General features: G+C 41.1%; 1 protein-coding gene across 2 annotated transcripts in view; it reads left to right on the top strand.

Moving 5' to 3' along the window:
* The window catches only part of CCDC62 (coiled-coil domain containing 62), a gene marked incomplete at both ends in the record, with an annotated part of 40,804 nt that extends 28,593 nt beyond the window's left edge, over positions 1 to 12,211 (top strand). Inside the window, one exon of one of the 2 annotated variants that reach the window (XM_079717170.1) lies at positions 12,161 to 12,211. In XM_079717170.1, the coding sequence (XP_079573296.1) occupies positions 12,161 to 12,211 (51 nt within the window). Of the gene's footprint in view, positions 1 to 11,373; positions 11,428 to 12,160 lie in introns of those variants that run through there. The other variant, XM_079717169.1, reaches the window with a different exon arrangement.
* Positions 12,212 to 17,236: the final 5,025 nt, after the last annotated feature.

Raw genomic sequence — 17,236 nt, 5'->3', positions numbered from 1 at the left:
CCTCTAACTGCTTTTTCTGAGCACAGGAACCTTTCAGTAGCAATGATATAAGTTGCTTTGTAGATTTTATAGCCTAACATAAATAGTGAAAAGAACGTTGAACTTGAAATCAGAATACTTGGGTCCCAATTTCCTAATCTGTAAAATAAGAGCTTGAAACGGATGCTTTAAGATTCCAGGTACATTACTTGGATGTGCTATGGGCATAGTTAAAGGTATTTGAAGGCCATTGAGTTAAACTTTTTTGAATCCCTGACCAAAAAATCTAAAATTAAAAAGGTCTGCAAAACACTGAAATACCTTTCTTTTTAAATAAACTTCATTGAGGTGTAATTTATACTATCTCAGTCAATAAAGACATTTTATTAAGAAGGTCTTTAGGGCTTCCCTGGTGGTGCAGTGGTTAAGAATCTGCCTGCCAGTGCAGGGCACACAGGTTCGAGCCCTGGTCCGGGAAGATCCCACATGCCGTGGAGTAACTAAGCCCCTGCGCCACAACTACTGAGCCTGTGTGCCACAACTACTGAAGTCCATGTGCCTTGCGCCTGTGCTCCACAACAAGAGAAGCCACCACAATGAGAAGGCTGTGCACCGCAATGAAGAGTAGCCCCCACTTGCCACAACTAGAGAAAGCTCACGTGCAGCAATGAAGACCCAACGCAGCCTAAATAAATAAGTAAGTAAGTAAGTAAGTAAAAGAATGTCTTTAGTGCCTATATACTTGTTCTTTAATGAAGAACTGGTATAGATCACTAGTTCAATAAGTTTATTTAGCTCTAATGTATATTAATGTATGTGTACATTACACATATGTACCAGTGTAACCAACATCCCAGTCAAGGTATAGAACATTTCCATCACCCCAGAAAGTTCCCTCATCCTCTTTGGAGTGAATCTTCCCTTACTGCCACTCTAGGCAGCTACTGATTTGACTTTTATCGTCAGAGAATAATTTTGCCTGTTCTAGAACTTCATATAAGTGCAATCATACACTTAAGATACTCCTTATCTAGCTTCTTTCAATAGAATTATTTTGAGATTCATCCATGTTGCTATGTGTATCAGTATTTCACTCCTTTTTATTGCTGATTAATATTCCATTGTATATGAATAGACCATGGTTTGTTTATTCGCCTGTTGATGGGATATTTGGGTTGTTTCCAATTTTGGAGTATTTTTTTTTTTTTTTTTTGGTGGTACGTGGGCCTCTCATTGTTGTGGCCTCTCCCGTTGCGGAGCACAGACTCCGGACGCGCAGGCCCAGCAGCCATGGCTCACGGGCCCAGCCGCTCCGCGGCATGTGGGATCTTCCCGGACCGGGGCACGAACCCGTGTCCCCTGCATCGGCAGGCGGACTCTCAACCACTGCGCCACCAGGGAAGCCCCAATTTTGGAGTATTATAGATAAAGCTGCTATGAACTTTTTTTTTTTTTTTTTGGCTGCGTTGGGTCTTTGCTGCTGCGTGCAGCCTTTCTCTAGTTGTGGCGAGCGGGGACTACTCTTTTGTTGCAGTGCGTGGGCTTCTCATTTGCGGTGGCGTCTCTTGTTGTGGAGCACGAGCTCTAGGTGTGTGGGCTTCAGTAGCTGTGGCACATGGGCTCAGTAGTTGCGGCTCACGGACTCTGGAGCGCAGGCTCAGTAGTTGTGGTGCACGGGCTTAGTTGCTTCGCGGCATGTGGGATCTTCCCGGACCAGGGCTCGAACCCGTGTCCCCTGCATTGGCAGGTGGATTCTTAACCACTGCGCCACCAGGGAAGCCCCATTACACATCTATTTAAAAATTTATTCCTAACATTTTGTTTATTGATGCCATCATATGTGGTATTTTAAATTTCATTCTCAAATTGTTTGTTGATGATATAAAGAACTATAATTGCCTTTTATAAATTGCATCTTTGCTTCCTGGGCTCTTTGGTGGGGCTGATGGCAGACTGTGGGAGGGCTCACGCCAAGGAGTACTTTCCAGAACTTCTGCTGCCAGTGTCCTGGTCCCCATGGTGAGCCACAGCCACCGCCCGCCTCTGCAGGAGACCCTCCAACACTAGCAGGAAACTTGCACAAGCCTCTTAGATAGCCTCATCCACTACAGGGCAGACAGCAGAAGCAAGAAGAACTACAATCCTGCAGCCTGTGGAACAAAAACCACATTCACAGAAAGGTAGACAAGATGAAAAGGCAGAGGGCTATGTACCAGATGAAGGAACAAGATAAAACCCCAGAAAAACAACTAAATGAAGCGGAGATAGGCAACCTTCCAGAAAGAGAATTCAGAATAATGATAGTGAAGATGATCCAGGACCTCGGTAAAAGAATGGAGGCAAAGATCGAGAAGATGCAAGAAATGTTTAACAAAGACCTAGAAGAATTAAAGAGCAAACAAACAGAGATGAATGAATGATACAACAACTGAAGTGAAAACTACACTAGAAGGAATCAATGGCAGAATAACTGAGGCAGAAGAACGGATAAGTGACCTGGAAGACAGAATGGTGGAATTCACTGCTGCGAAACAGAATAAAGAGAAAAGAATGAAAAGAAATGAAGACAGACTAAGAGACCTCTGGGACAACATTAAACACAACAACATTAGCATTATAGGGGTCCCAGAGGGAGAAGAGAGAGGGAAAGGACCAGAGAAAATATTTGAAGAGATTAGAGTCGAAAACTTCCCTAACATGGGAAAGGAAATAGCCACCCAAGTCCAGGAAGTGCAGTGAGTCCCATACAGGGTAAACCCAAGGAGAAACAGGCTGAGACATATAGTAATCAAATTGGCAAAAATTAAAGACAAAGAAAAAGTATTGAAAGCAGCAAGGGAAAAATGACACATAACATACAAGGGAACTCCCATAAGGTTAACAGCTGATTTCTCAGCAGAAATTCTACAAGCCAGAAGGGAGTGGCATGTTATACTTAAAGTGATGAAAGGGAAGGACCTACAACCAAGATTACTCTACCTGGCAAGGATCTCATTCAGATTCGATGGAGAACTCAAAAGCTTTACAGACAAGCAAAAGCTAAGAGTATTCAGCACCACCAAACCAGCTCTACAACAAATGCTAAAGGGACTTCTCTAAGTGGGAAACACAAGAGAAGAAAAGGACCTACAAAAACAAACCCAAAACAATTAAGAAAATGGTCATAGCAATATACATATCTATAATTACCTTAAACGTGAATGGATTAAATGCTCCAACCAAAAGACACAGGCTTGCTGAATGGATACAAAAACAAGACCCATATGTATGCTGTCTACAAGAGACCCACTTTAGACCTAGGGACACATACAGACTAGTGAGGGGATGGAAAAAGACATTCCATGCAAATGGAAATCAAAAGAAAGCTGGAGTAGCAATACTCATATCAGATAAGATAGACTTTAAAATAAAGAATGTTACAAGAGACAAGGAAGGACATTACATAATGATCAAGGGATCAATCCAAGAAGAAGATATAACAATTATAAATATATATGCACCCAACACAGGAGCACCTCAATACATAAGGCAAATGCTAACAGCTATAAAAGAGGAAATCGACAGTAACACAATAATAGTGGGGGACTTTAACACCTCACTTACACCAATGGACAGATCATCCAAAATGAAAATAAATAAGGAAACAGAAGCTTTAAATGACACAATAGACCACATAGATTTAATTGATATTTATAGGACATTCCATCCAAAACCAGCAGATTACACTTTCTTCTCAAGTGCACACGGAACACTCTCCAGGATAGATCACATCTTGGGTCACAAATCAAGCCTCAGTAAATTTAAGAAAATTGAAATCATATCAAGCATCTTTTCTGACTACAATGCTATGAGATTAGAAATGAATTACAGGGAAAAAAACATAAAAAACACAAACACATGGAGGCTAAACAATACGTTACTAAATAACCAAGAGATCACTGAAGAAATCAAAGAGGAAATCAAAAAATACCTAGAGACAAATGACAATGAAAACACAACCATCCAAAACCTATGGGATGCAGCAAAAGCAGTTCTAAGAGGGAAGTTTATAGCTATACAATCCTACCTCAAGCAACAAGAAAAATCTCAAATAAACAATCTAACCTTACACCTAAAGGAACTAGAGAAAGAAGAACAAACAAAACCCAAAGTTAGCAGAAGGAAAGAAATCATAAAGATCAGAGCAGAAATAAATGAAATAGAAACAAAGAAAACAATAACAAAGATCAATAAAACTAAAAGCTGATTCTTTGAGAAGATAAACAAAATTGATAAACCATTAGCCAGACTCATCAAGAAAAAGAGGGAGAGGACTCAAGTCAATAAAATTAGAAATGAAAAAGGAGAAGTTACAACAGACACCGCAGAAATACAAAGCATCCTAAGAGACTACTACAAGCAACTCTATGCCAATAAAATGGACAACCTGGAAGAAATGGACAAATTCTTAGAAAGGTATAACCTTCCAAGACTGAACCAGGAAGAAACAGAAAATATGAACAGACCAATCACAAGTAATGAAATTGAAACTGTGATCAAAAATCTTCCAACAAACAAAAGTCCAGGACCAGATGGCTTCACAGGTGAATTCTATCAAACATTTAGAGAAGAGCTAACACCCATCCTTCTCAAACTCTTCCAAAAAATTGCAGAGGAAGGAACACTCCCAAACTCATTCTATGAGGCCACCATCACCCTGCTACCAAAACCAGACAAAGATACTACAAAAAAAGAAAATTACATGGGCTTCCCTGGTGGCGCAGTGGTTGAGAGTCCGCCTGCTGATGCAGGGGACACAGGTTCATGCCCCGATCTGGGAAGTTTCCACATGCTGCGGAGCGGCTGGGCCCATGAGCTATGGCCACTGAGCCTGCACGTCCGGAGCCTGTGCTCTGCAATGGGAGAGGCCATAACAGTGAGAGGCCCGCGTACCACAAAAAAAAAAAAAAAAGAAACTTTCAGCTCAATATCACTGATGAATATAGATGCAAAAATCCTCAACAGAATCCTAGCAAACAGAAACCAGCAACACGTTAAAAGGATCGTACACCATGATCAAGTGGGATTTATCCCAGGGATGCAAGGAATCTTCAATATACGCAAATCAATCCATGTGATACACCATATTAACAAATTGAAGAATAAAAACCATATGATCATCTCAATAGATGCAGAAAAAGCTTTTGACAAAATTCAACACCCATTTATGATAAAAACTCTCCAGAAAGTGGGCATAGAGGGAACCTACCTCAACATAATAAAGGCCATATACGACAAACCCACAGCAAACATCATTCTCAATGGTGAAAAACTGAAAGCATTTCCTCTAAGATCAGGAACAAGACAAAGATGTCCACTCTCACCACTATTATTCAACATAGTTTTGGAAGTCCTAGCCACGGCAGTGAGAGAAGAAAAAGAAATAAAAGGAATACAAATTGGAAAAGAAGAAGTAAAAGTGTCACTGTTTGCAGATGACATGATACTATACATAGAGAATTCTAAAGATGCCCCCAGAAAACTATTAGAGCTAATCAATGAATTTGGTAAAGCTGCAGGATACAAAATTAATGCACAGAAACCTCTTGCATTCCTATACACTAATGATGAAAAATCTGAAAGAGAAATTAAGGGAACACTCCCATTTACCATTTCAACAAAAAGAATAAAATACCTAGGAATAAACCTACCTAGGGAGACAAAAGACCTGTATGCAGAAAACTATAAGACACTGATGAAAGAAATTAAAGATGATACCAACAGATGGAGAGATATACCATGTTCTTGGATTGGAAGAATCAATACTGTGAAAATGACTATACTACCCAAAGCAATCTACAGATTCAATGCAATCCCTATCAAATTACCAATGGCATTTTTTATGGAACTAGAACAAAAAGTCTTAAAATTTGTATGGAGACACAAAAGACCCCAAATAGCCAAAGCAGTCTTGAGGGAAAAAAATGGAGCTGGAGGAATCAGACTCCCTGGCTTCGGACTATACTAAAAAGCTACAATAATCAAGACAATATGATACTGGCACAAAAACAGAAACATAGAACAATGGAATAAGATAGAAAGCCCAGAGATAAACCCACGCACTTACGGTCAACTAATCTATGACAAAGGAGGCAAAGATATACAATGGAGAACAGACAGTCTCTTCAATAAGTGGTGCTGGGAAAACTGGACAGCTACATGTAAAAGAATGAAATTAGAACACTCCCTACCACCATACACAAAAATAAACTCAAAATGGATTCGAGAACTAAATGTTAAGACTGGACACTATAAAACTCTTAGAGGAAAACATAGGAAGAACACTCTTTGACATAAATCACAGCAAGATCTTTTTTGATCCACCTCCTAGAGTAATGGAAATAGAAACAAAAATAAACAAATGGGGCCTAATGAAACTTAAAAGCTTTTGCACAGCAAAGGAAACCATAGAGATGAAAAGACAACCCTCAGAATGGGAGAAAATATTTGCAAATGAATCAACGGACAAAGGATTAGGACAAAGGATTAATCTCCAAAATATATAAACAGCTCATGCAGCTCAATATTAAAAAAACAAAAAACCCAATCCAAAAATGGGCAGAAGACCTAAATAGACATTTCTCCAAAGAAGACATACAGATGGCCAATAAGCACATGAAAAGCTGCTCAACATCACTCATTATTAGAGAAATGCAAATCAAAACTACAATGAGGTATCACCTCACACCAGTTAGAATAGGCATCATCAGAAAATCTACAAACAACAAATGCTGGAGAGGGTGTGGAGAAAAGGGAACCCTCTTGCACTGTTGGTGGGAATGTAAATTGATACAGCCACTGTGGAGAACAGTATGGAGGTTCCTTAAAAAACTAAAAATAGAATTACCATATGATCCAGCAATCCCACTACTGGGCATATACCCAGAGAAAACCATAATTCAAAAAGACACATGCGGGCTTCCCTGGTGGCGCAGCAGTTGAGAGTCCGCCTGCTGATGCAGGGGATGCGGATTCGTGCCCCGGTCCGGGAGGATCCCGCATGCTGCGGAGCGGCTGGGCCCGTGAGCCATGGCCGCTGAGCCTGCGCATCCGGAGCCTGTGCTCCGCAACGGAAGAGGCCACAACAGTGAGAGGCCCGCGTACTGCAAAAAACAAAACAAAACAAAAAGACACATGCACCCCAGTGTTAATTGCAGCACTATTTACAATAGCCAGGTCATAGAAACAACCTAAATGCCCATTGACAGATGAATGGATAAAGAAGTTTTGGTACATATATACAGTGGAATATTACTCAGCCATAAAAAGGAATAAAACTGGGTGGTTTGTTGAGACGTGGATGGATCTACAGCCTGTCATACAGGGTGAAGTAAGTCAGAAAGAGAGAAACAAATATCATATATTAACGCATGTATGTGGAACCTAGAAAAATGGTACAGATGATCCAGTTTGCAGGACAGAAGTTGAGACACAGATGTAGAGAAGAAATGTATGGACACCAAGGGGGGAACGCCGCAGGGTGGTGGGGATGGTGGTGTGCTGAATTGGGAGATTGGGATTGACATGTATACACTGATATATATAAAATTGATGACTAATAAGAAAAAATAAATAAATGTCAAAAAAATTGCATCTTTGCTAAATCCACCTATTCTAGTAGATTTTCTGTAGCTTCTTAGGATTTTCTACATACACAGTCATGTCATTTGTGAATAAAGAATTTCTTTTTCTAATTTTTATGCCTTAATTATTTTTCTTACCTTATTGCTCTGGCTAAGACTTCCAGATCGATATTGAATAGAAATAGTGAGAGCAAACATCCTTGCCTTGTTCCATGAAATACTGTCTCTGGTGGCATTTCTTGCTTAGCTCTTCTTCACATTGGAATTTTGTTAGACTCAGAGTTCCATGGGGCAGTTTCTGTGTGACAGATGATGTGAAACTAGGACATTAACCATTTTAGAATCGACATGCTCACTGCCACTAGCTTCAACAGGTCATTGCAAAGATTACCTTAAAGAATAATGGGCTCGGGCTTCCCTGGTGGCGCAGTGGTTGAGAGTCTGCCTGCCGATGCAGGGGACACGGGTTTGTGCCCCAGTCCGGGAAGATCCCACATGCCGTGGAGCGGCTGGGCCCGTGAGCCATGGCCGCTGAGCCTGCGCGTCCGGAGCCTGTGCTCCGCAATGGGAGAGGCCACAACAGTGAGAGGACCGTGTACCGCGAAAAAAAAAAAAAAAAAAAAAAAAGAATAATGGCCTCCCTGAATCATGAGTTTTAAAAATATTTGTGCCATGTGTGCCATATAAGACTTTGTGTTGTCTTCTAGGAAGATTTTTTTCTTGACAAAATCTTTGAAGCATTAGTGAAATAGTTTATTTACATTGGGGCAGAACATATTTTTAAGTATTGGTAATGGTTTTTAAATTTTTTAACAGCTTTATTAAAGGATAACGTACATACCATAAGGTTCCCCCATGTAAAAGTGTACAATTCAGTGGTTTTAGTATATTTACAAAGTTGTGCAACCATCACCATAGCCCGACTGTAGAACATTTTCATCATTCCAGAAGAACCTTGTACCCACTGGCAGTTTCTCCCCACTCCACCTCCCCCAGCCTCGGGCTGACACTCATCCACTTCCTGTCTTTATGGATTTGTTGGGCAGAGATTTTTAATCAGAGTTTTTTGAATAGAATTCAGGGGATCCATAAACTTTGACGGGGATAAAAATTACACTAAGGTTATTTTTATTAACCTCTAATTAAAATGTAGCACTTCCTTCAATTATGAATATAGGAAACAAGCCATCATAGTACATACTACCTGTGACCCTGTCATTAGTAGAGATCACAGAGTTTCCTACCATATTACTGTTATTACGGATATCTTGAAATATCATTTACACTTAGTAGTACCTCAGAATTACAGACCATTAGGCCTGCTGCTAGATCTTATTACTTAATGCACTAATAAAAAGGATATGTATTATTATTATTATTTTTTTTTTTTTGCGGTACGCGGGCCTCTCACTGTTGTGGCCTCTCCCGTTGCGGAGCACAGGCTCCAGACGCGCAGGCTCAGCGGCCATGGCTCAGCGGCCCAGCCGCTCCGTGGCATGTGGGATCTTCCCGGACCAGGGCACGAACCCGTGTCCCCTGCATCGGCAGGCGGACTCCCAACCACTGCGCCACCAGGGAAGCCCTAAGAGAATTTTTGAGCTAGAAAGATCCAAAAGAGAGATCCAGTCTCAACCATTCATTTTACAGGGGAGGGCAAGTGATTACATCACTTGCTTCACATCCCACGTGATTATAATCAGATAATCATTTAGCTGGAAAAAAACATTGTCTTCAGATGTAATATATTTTCCCATGGATTATTAACTGATTCTAAAGATGCTGGGAAAACAGAATTTTAACTAACAGAAGTCTACTTGGCAATGCACTTTGCAAACTCCTCCCCTCCGGTCCTTTGGGGTATAACTGGTAACAGAAGAAGTAAATACTGTTGTAAAAAATTCTTAATTTTTGCAGTAAGGAAGCAGGGTAAGCTCTGAGCAGCCTGTCTGCTTCACCAGGGTTTTGCCATCTGTCGCCAAAGACAAGGGTCTTAATTCAAAGCCTTTCTCTGAAATAGGCACTCTCACACATTGCTGGGGGAGCACAAAGTGATTCAGTCCTTCTGGTAAGGAATCTATCAGTGTTTTCTAAAAACTGCAGAAGAGCTGACCCTTTGTAGTGGCAGCGTCACTTTGGGAATCTCTCGTTCAGGTACAGCCGCATGTGTATAAAATGGTATATGTACAAGTTTTTCATGGCAGCATTGCTTTATAACAGCAAGAGTTAGGAAACGATCCAAGTGTCCAGCAAGAAGGAACTGAGTGAATAGCTGTGGCACACGGAATATTACCCTGAGACAGAATAGGAAGGTCTTGGACGCAGAAATGTTTCCAGGATATACTATTAAGTGAAAAGAAGCAGGATGCTGAAAGATTCATGTGGTATTCTACATATGGGATGGGAATAAGAATATATATATATATATTTAATATATATATATATATTTTAAAGAATATATATATATTTGAAACCATGGTCAGGTATTAACTATTTAAAAAACCCCAATAATTTAAAAATAGAGAAAAAAGGAAAGAGTAAAACAGCACAGCTGCCACATCTCATTCACCCACGGCAGGCTTCCTGTGGTGCTGGGGTCAGGGGGACACAGGCTGAAACCGAATTTGGACTTTTGACCAGAACATGGGACTGGACATCCTCATCACTAGTTTGCAACTGTTGGGATGACCTGTCGGGGTTCTTAACCTTTTCTTTTTTCTTTTTTTTTTTTAAAATAAATTTATTTATTTAATTTATTTATTTTTGGCCACGTTGGGTCTTCGTTGCTGCGCGCGGGCTTTCTCTAGTTGCGGCGAGCGGGGGCTGCTCTTCGTTGTGGTGCGCTGGCTTCTCATTGCAGTGGCTTCTCTTGTTGCGGAGCTTGGGCTCTAGGCGTGCGGACTTCAGTAGTTGTGGCACGCAGGCTCAGTAGTTGTGGCTCGCGGGCCGTAGGGCGCAGGCTCAGTAGTTGTGGCGCACGGACTTAGTTGCTCCGCGGCATGTGGGATCTTCCCGGACCAGGGCTCAAACCCATGTCCCCTACATTGGCAGGCGGATTCTCAACCACTGAGCCACCAGGAAGTCCCTAGAATGATGTTTTTAAATGAATAAAATAAATTACATCAGGTTGTAAAATACCTAGGAAGGCTTTTCCAGTAGAGAGGAAGCAGCGTGATTAAGAGCACAGAGGTCTGGAAGCACCGAGAATAATCCCAACATGGTTCAAATGTAGGCCCCGTGGGAGGAGGCAGAGGCTGAGCGAGCCCAGGTTCACCACTGGAGGCTACCGGCGTCTTTCCAAGCTTCCTTCTCCTCTTCTTTCCTTCTTTTTCTTCTTCTTCTTTTTTAGTATTTCCCCCAAACCTAACAATGCTACACCCTCAGTAGGCGCTGTAATGAATTAAAGTGTCGCTACGACTTGTTGATTCTTCTTGATGACCACTGTCTTCACTAAAGGCTCACCGCAGAGTCTATGTAAAGGCTGACAGAGAGCCAGCTATATTTGGGCATCAGCCAATTGCCATGGTTTAGCCATAACACGTATGGTAAAGCAAACAGAACATTCCAGCTACGGTTTAGAGACAGGGACCCCACACATGAGCGGGAAATCAATACATCTTTTGGGTGGATGAAGGTGGTTATATGAAATTACTTCATTGTATTTCATTAATTCCCTAAGGTCTTTTAAAGGCATTTCCGCTATATTTGTGTACTGTCCTCTTAAGTATTTTCTAGTTGTTCTATCCTGGCTATTAATTTGGGAGTTGTTTTGTAGAATGAGGAAGTCTCAGAAGAGTCAGCTGAAAGAAATACCCTTCTCAGTAATTGAAGAAAACAAATTCATGTATTCATGGTGATCATGGGTAAGTCACCTTTCCTTATCTCACCTTATATCTATATTTAATAAGTAACTTGGGAACACTGATAATGTGAAGTCACAGCAGTGCGTTTGTTTGACCTGTAATCCTTTCTCTTTTGTTTGACCTATTTATACACACCTTCTAAATTTAATCAGAGTAAAATGTCAGTTACTTATAAGAGAAACGCAGATCAGAAAGTTCTTGTTCTCAGTACCCAGAATTTTAAACCTAAGGAAGTGAATTCATATAGCTTTAAAAATCGGAATGTAAACTCACATGTCAGCATTTCATCTGAATGTCTGTCTGGAAAGAAATCTTTCCGTGGGGTTTCAAGTCTTATAAAAAGGCTTATTCGCCCAGTAAGCACTTTCTTGATTTGTGTTTCCTTCTATCAAACCTTCATTTCATAGGCGAAGTTTCTTTAGAATCCATTTTGATTAGTTAAAAGGTAAAATCATTTCCGTGGTTTTCCACTTAAGCATAAGAGCATTTTTAAGACCCTGAAAGCAGTAAGTAGCCCTCTCCCTGTCTCCCTGTCTTCTGTTCTTTCTCTTTGCTGAGAAGTTTTTATATTTATAATATTTTGCATGACCTTATGTTGATGAGAATCAAGACATATAGTTAATTTTTTAGAGACTGGGAGTTTACAGCACACCATCCAGTGCTCATTGATTTTTATTTAACTCCATTTCCTTCCCACAGAAGCCGATTTCTCATCCATGTGGAAGGCAGGAAGCAGACATCAATACCTAGTACTTAACCTTGAAAACAAAAAGAGGATTGTAATCCTTCGTAAGCAACATTTAATACCAAAGGGGAGCAGAAACTGAAAGTTAATTTTTAAACATCTATATTTTGTTTGTCTTCAGGTTAACCATTTTTCATGTGTAAACTACTTTTCATGTGTAAGAAATATTTTTCATGTGTAAGAAATTAGACCTAATTGTGTATTATATATAATATACAAACTTGGAATTATGCTAAGAGAGAAAAAGCCTTCTCCGTAAAGATGCGCACTACAGTTAAATGCTCGAGAAGCTCTTTAAAAGTGTTTACATCAAATAGAGAATCCATGCATATAAAATGCTGTTTTAACTATCTGATTTTTTAAAAAACCTGTGCATACATTTAAATTATAACCAGTAGCTTATCAGAGTCAGCTCCAAATCTATGAGAAATATGTTCTCTTGTGGTTTTTAGCCCAGAACTTTGCTGTGTAAAGACATAAAATGATATGATATAAAATATTTTAAACCAGAAAATATCTCCTGGGTTACTGACAGTCGAGGTCCTTCTGTTTCAAAAGCTGAGCAGGGCCCCCTGTTGTCTGGGTCAGGAGTAGTCCTATCAACTTATACAAACAAAAGCTTGCTGGAAGATCAAGTTTTATATGCATTTTTTTTTTATCATTCAAGACTAAAACATTTCTGTTTTAACTTGTAATTTTTTAAAGAATATACTCATCAGCTTCAGTCAATAAAAAATATTTTTAATAATAAAAATAATTTTCTGGGATTTCTTTTTATGACACAGGGGTGAAATAAGGAAAGTCAGTTTCTTGAAACCAAACCTGGCAAGTTAATTTCCTCAGGAAAGGGAATGTATTTTTTTTAAGCATTGCAGATTTCAAAGTTCTATTGTGCTGTATAAATGCCCCTTTGTTAAAAGGTTTCAGTGCTACTTCAGAGGTGATTTTCATGAGAGTGAAGGAGCCACCCCATTTAGCCTTTTTAATTAGGGTGCTGAAAAGAGAAATTGGGTGAGGTTTGGCTATGTTCTTTATAAATGCTTGCTTTCTGCCCAGGATAGGCTGGTTTGTACAGAGCAAGACTGAGAAAGGTAGTGTATAGTCGATTCTGAACTATTGCCTCCAAGGTAGAAACCTGAAATGTCCCTGGAGAGGCTGACTTTCTGTCTGAGAAACAAAATATTAAATTTTCTCCTTCTCTTTATGATAGTTTTATGGCTGCATGTCAACTTGCCTAGTGAAAAAGGAACACTGGTTAGGTGCTAAAAAGAACAATTTCAGGGAACTAAAGGATTTGAAAGAAGTCAGAAGTTATTTTGTAACTAAATGTATTTTAGCTCATAGGATTATAGTATCTACAACACCTATTCTTACCCTTCCACATTCTTGTGAATTACAGCACATGCAGTTCAAAAATGGAAACCTTAAATTATCAATTTATCTCTCTCAACCTAAGTTATTTAAATATGTGAGCAATTTCTGTTAAAGAGAGGCAGCCTCAGTATGTTGAAATAGTTGCAAGATGAAACTAGATTTTAGCCTTTATATTTTGTCATCAACATTCTTTCATCTTAAGGGGAGGCGGGAATTCCCTGGTTAGGACTCTGTACTTTCACTGCTGAGGGCACGGGTTCGATCCCTAGTCAGGGAACTAGGATCCCGCAGGCCGCAGGGCCAAAAATAGAAAAAAAAAAAAAGGAGGCAACTAAATTGTACTGTAATTTGCCTGCCAGAAATTATCTCAGCCATAAAAAGAGACTGATGTGAGTGTATTTTTAGAGTTTGTGAACAGCTCTATTAAACAGAAATAGAAATACCCCCAAAGAAAGAAACTCTGAATCAAGATAATACATAAACACTTAACAGTTTTAACTAAAAAGTGCTAATAGGATGCAGGAGATTGAGAGCCTCTAAGGGGTAAGGTTGGTTCATTTCAGGAACGTGGCTGAGTTTTGAAACCTTGTGTATACCATGGCTAATTGATCCTGCAGTTTTTCTTGGTGGCCTTGACCTGAGATTTTCCTTCTCTGGTTAGATACCTGTAGCTAGGTGACTGTTTCAAAGTCATGCACCTTTGTTTCTCTTGAGCCATGTGATGACAATTTTGTTGGGGTCCATTTCAGAAACGTTCATGATTCTGCACCTTAAACAATCATCTTGGCAACCACTTCATACGTGATAGAGAATAGTGAATAAGATGAGATTAAGAAACCAGACACATTAATCAGAACCACAGCTGACACGGTAGGTTAAAAACCAGAATGGCCTTTGCGAGAACTTCATCAAACGAGGGCACATTAATCAGTCCTGTAAATGATGATTTCTGGGTTCTCAGCCAAATGCATGCTTAAGAGATCTAACAAAAGAAGACAAAATAATTTGAGCGCACATCAAGTATTGCTTTCTTTGCTGGCCACTGGAGACACAACAGTGAGTGAAGCAGACTCAATCTTTGTTTACAGTCTAGTGGAAGAGACAGATCTTAATCAAATAATGACAAATAGGTCATGAAAAACTGGTAAGTGCTATAAAATAAAGCTTTGAGCTACTGTGTCAGCATATAACAGGGGCATAGGTCAAGGGTGGAGGGCTCAGGGAAGGCTTCCCTGAGGAAGTGACATCTGAACTAAGCTGAAATATGAGTAGATGCTAACTGGCAAACAGGAAGAGAAACAGCATTCCAGACAATGGTAACAGCATGTGCAAAGGCCCTGAGGTGGAAAGGAGCATGACACATTTTTGGACCTGATGGACTAGGATGGAGCAAGCTGGAAAGACGCTGGGACCAGATCAGACACACGTGTCATTGAGGCAGGCAGTGTGGGGACTGTAGCACCATCATTTAGTAAGCCCAGTGATGTAAACTCTATTGTTTGTCTTCTTGGGTTTTCCTTGAAATCAGGTCTAATTTGTAACCTAAATGCTTTGCCTTTGTAATGGCCCAGGGGAAGCATTAAACAGCCCTGGAGATACATCACAACAAGGAGAATCTCAGCCAAACAGTGACAGAGCCAGTTCTGGAACCAGGTCTCCTGCCTGAAGGTGTTCCGAGAGGTGAACCTGACAAATTGAGAGTGGGGAAGCTTGTGTCCTTTTGTCCCCAGGAATGCTCTTTCATAAAACTAAGCCATATGCTGAAGTGCCAAATTATGGGGGGCTGTTCACTCACTTTTTCAACTCCTTCATTTCACACACTTTTTTTTTTTTTTTTTTTTGTGGTACGCGGGCCTCTCACTGCTGTGGCCTCTCCCGCTGCGGAGCACAGGCTCTGGACGCGCAGGCTCAGCGGCCATAGCTCACGGGCCCAGCCGCTCCACGGCATGTGGGATCTTCCCGGACCGGGGCACGAACCTGTGTCCCCTGCATCGGCAGGCGGACTCTCAACCACTGCGCCACCAGGGAAGCCCCTCACACGCATTTTTTACTGGATGTTGCTAATGCACCAGACACCCTGCTAGGCACTGAAGGTATAAAACTGAGTAAGACAGGGAATTCCCTGGTGGTCCAGAGGTTAGGACTCCACAAGGGCCGGGGTTCAATCCCTGGCTGGGGAACTAAAATCCCACAAGCTGTGCAGTGCGGCCAAAACAAACAAAACTGAGTAAGACAGGGTGGTCCTTGCCCTCCAGCTGCTCAAAAATCTTTCTTACAAACAGATAAATTATATTCAGTAGAGATGTTTTAGTGAAGTACTCTGGGATCCCCCGACAATACTGAGCCCAGCACCTGGCACAGTAATCAACTCTTTATTATTGAAAGAGTGGTAGTTGGTTGCTTATGAAGTCCCTGTGGCAGACATTCTAAACCCAGAGGGGTGTTGCCTGCTTTAAAAGAAGACACTGTGTTAAGTGTGAAGATCACAGGAAAAGCGCTTTGGATGTGGAAAAAGGAGTCTGAGAAACAGATGGCCTGGAGCCTGCAAATCCCTTTACTGCAGGCCTTATTCCACCACAGCTATTGACTAGGGTGCTGAGAGTTAAAAATGAAATAATACAAGTAAAGGTTTTGTCCAGTGCCTAGCAAGTAATAAACATTCAGTAAACATTAGCTATTGTTATTCTATTGTTATTCTGGTAAAGAAGATTTTCAGTGATTGGAATTAGATAAAGCGTGGTTATTTCCTTTCTTTAGGGGAGTGAGAGGAAAGCCTTGTTAAATACATCTTTCAAGTTCCCAGTGTCAGCTCTGGGACTAGGCAGTGAGGAACCAGTGAGGTTACAGAAAGGCTCAGGGAGACAACGTTCAGGGTTATGTAGGCATCACCTTCCCTCTTCAAAGGGGGTGTACCTTCCCTAGTACCTGTATTGGGTGACTTCACACCTATATTCTGAGAGGAAAGCTGAGGATAGCAGAAACAAAATAACCATTTGAGAGCATACACTGTGATTTAAAAAAAAAAAAAAAAAAAACAAAAAAAGAAAAACTTCAGTTTTGTGACCGGTAATTTTAAAAGCAAACGAGCAATACAATGTTTTCAAAAATCTCACATCACCTTCTGTGGCTACTGTTCCATACACTTTGATGGCCCAGCTCTGCGTTTGGTCCAGAGCTGTCTGCAGGCTGTCCCAGCCCTGCCTCTCCTGGTCCCCTTACCGTTTCTCAACTCTTGCAAGGTGTCCTCGTGCAGAGCCCGCAGTCTCCGAAAAGTCATCACACAGTCCCGCGTTGATAACAGCTGCAGCTACATTAGAGATGCACACAGAGTGGACAGCTCAATGGTATGTCTTTGACACATAAAGTGATATAGGACTTTTATAAAGGAAAGAAAAAAATGTCCAGTTGTGATTCCATTGGTCAGATTTCATCGAGGCCAAGTTTTCTCCAGTTAACCAGATCCTGGCCTGGTGTGGACAGGACTTGGTGAGTCCAGGCGGAGGGTGTGTGCGAGGACGGAGGAGGGACGGGTGTTTCCGCTCGCACACGAGAGGCGACGAGGGCCTGGGCGCTCCGGCCAGTGCCCCTACCCTGGCCAGAGGCGCGGCCGGGAGGGGCGGGGCGCATGGGCGGGGCGGCGGCGGCGGCGGCTCCTC

Source organism: Hyperoodon ampullatus, assembly GCF_949752795.1.
Source record: "Hyperoodon ampullatus genome assembly, chromosome: 13".
In the NCBI taxonomy this organism is placed as follows: domain Eukaryota; kingdom Metazoa; phylum Chordata; class Mammalia; order Artiodactyla; family Ziphiidae; genus Hyperoodon; species Hyperoodon ampullatus.
Note: the sequence above shows the minus strand (reverse complement) of the source record. Positions and strands in the feature narration are given on the sequence as shown.